The following is a 2187-nucleotide window of genomic DNA, read 5'->3' as shown; positions in this document are numbered from 1 at the left end:
CATCATCCTACCAGAGACGGTGTCGTAGACGTAAAAACCTACTGGTGTGGTGCCCCTGGGTGTTTCAGTTGCTGCTGCCATGGCGGCCTGTGTGGGTGGCTGCTGCCTCCCCATTTTTTTGAAGGGAAGAAAAAGCAGGGGCTTTGCATCTCCGGGCAGCTCTCCCGAACCTCCGGTGGTAATAGCAAAGCCCGGCCCCTCTTTCTGCTGGTGGGATGGCCTTTTCTAGTCGACGATGTTGACGGCCTCCATGGTGGGGTCCTCCAGCTGGAGGCAGTTGATAGGGTGCATGGGCACAGACACCCGCTTTGCCGCCTTCGTGGAGTCCATCAACTGCTGCACCACCCTGATCAGGTCCTCGACCGACAGGGTGTATGCCTCTGTGATCTGCCCGCTGACCTAAGGCAGATCATGAGAAAAAATTGTTTTTGGCTATTGCATAGTTTTGTTTATCACTCTTTAAATATTCCTTATTTATTACACAGCTGTACTGCAGATGATCCAGCTCTTTGGAATATTAAAAAAACCATTGTGGCCCAGATCAGGGTCCCCTGGCCTTAATGCATTCTACATTTAAAATATTGTAATGGTCGGAGGTCTCTGTACGGGGTTATTGTCTGTAACATAGGTAGACAATATCTAAAGGGTTTTGACAGCCCTTCAGTTCAGAGTCAAATCTTTATCTCTCATACTGTCCCCTCATTTCTTTCATCCCTCTATAATTTCTGTCCAATCTCTTATCAAACTTCACTTCTCGCTGTCTCTTCCCCCACCAACTCACCATGGGCCAGCGCCGCAGGGTATGACCCACACTCTCCCCAAATGAGTTACAACCACAGACAAAATTCGGCCGTTCCTGTTGGGTCAGCAGATTTAAATCAAGGCCCAACCACGCAGTCAGATTTGGGTAGGGACTGTGTGCTGTACAGGCGACTACCCACCCCAAAAACAGTGCTCAACATTCCTACATTAATGCAAGAATCCTCTCTGAAGAGATACACCTGAGTAGCCTCGAAACAGAGATTAAAAACATCAATTGGGACATTATTGGAATCTCTAAGATGAGAAGACCAGGAGAGAAAACCAAATGCTTCAAAGCAGACACCTGCTTTACAACAGTGGCAAGGAAAGCAAACAAAATGGTGTTGGATTTCTCATAAACAGAAACTTACAGAGCAACATTGAGAGGTTCACAGCCACAGCTGACAGCGTAGCTAGTGTCACTCTTAGAATTTCAACGCGGTACAGACTAACAATCATGCAGGTTTATGCTCCCACATCAGTGTCGTCCCAGAAGGAACTGGATAACTTTTATGATGACCTATATACCACTCTAAATAATAACAAAGCCCATTACAACATCATAATAGGGGATTTCAATGCTAAAATTGGACAAGGGAATGAAGACTGCATTGGCAAATTTGGATATGGAGAGAGAAATGAGAGAGGAGATAACTTGATCAATTTTGCTGTAGCACATGACTTCAAGATCATGAACACATTCTTTCAAAAGAGTGAAAACAAGAGATGGACATGGCGAAGCCCAGACCATGAAACACAAAATGAAATAGACTACATACTTGTAGACAGACATAATATAGTTGAAAATGTTGATGTCCTGAACCAAGTCAACGTAGGCAGTGATCACAGGATGGTAAGATGCAAAATCCAAATCAACACCAAACAAGAAAGACAAAAACTATTCTTCTCAAGACCAGAACATATCAAAATACCTGAAGCTCTCAAATCTACATTTCACATAGAGTTAAAAAACCGCTACGAGATTCTTGAAAATTTAGAAGACCAAAACAGCAATGAAAATGACCTTGAAAGCTTGAATAATAACATCATTATCCCATTAAAAGAGGTAGCAAAGAAGTTCCAGGACAGAAAGCCCTCCTAAACCAGCAAATTCTCTGAAGAGACAAAGAACCTCATGAAAAAACGTATAAATCTCAAGCCCCTGTCAACAGTGCAGGAGCAAATTGAAGCAACAGAACAAAACAAAATTATACAGAAAAAGCAACAACAAGACTTTTGCAATAGAACAACAGAAATAATTTAAGATGTCATTGAACAGGGCAGAGGGTTTGAAACAGCCAAAAGAAAATTCGGCCAAGGGAAGCTGCAATTCACAGGGGTGCTAGAAGAAGACGGATCCCTTACAACCAACCTGATGGAATAGTT

The 2187-nt window shown here is 43.3% G+C and overlaps 1 protein-coding gene across 1 annotated transcript; it reads left to right on the top strand.

The window, feature by feature from the left end:
• Nucleotides 1-1087: 1087 nt before the first annotated feature.
• Nucleotides 1088-1903, top strand: LOC136831021 (craniofacial development protein 2-like). Its single transcript, XM_067090965.1, has one exon. The coding sequence runs from the start codon at nucleotides 1088-1090 to the stop codon at nucleotides 1901-1903; it is 816 nt and encodes a 271-aa protein (XP_066947066.1).
• Nucleotides 1904-2187: the final 284 nt, after the last annotated feature.

This window comes from Macrobrachium rosenbergii, chromosome 48 (assembly GCF_040412425.1).
Source record: "Macrobrachium rosenbergii isolate ZJJX-2024 chromosome 48, ASM4041242v1, whole genome shotgun sequence".
NCBI lineage: Eukaryota > Metazoa > Arthropoda > Malacostraca > Decapoda > Palaemonidae > Macrobrachium > Macrobrachium rosenbergii.
This window is presented reverse-complemented; position numbering and strand designations above follow the sequence as displayed.

Excerpts from the sequence above, each read along its gene's own strand:
- LOC136831021 (XM_067090965.1), top strand. The coding sequence starts at position 1,088 with ATGCTTCAAAGCAGACACCTGCTTTACAACAGTGGCAAGGAAAGCAAA.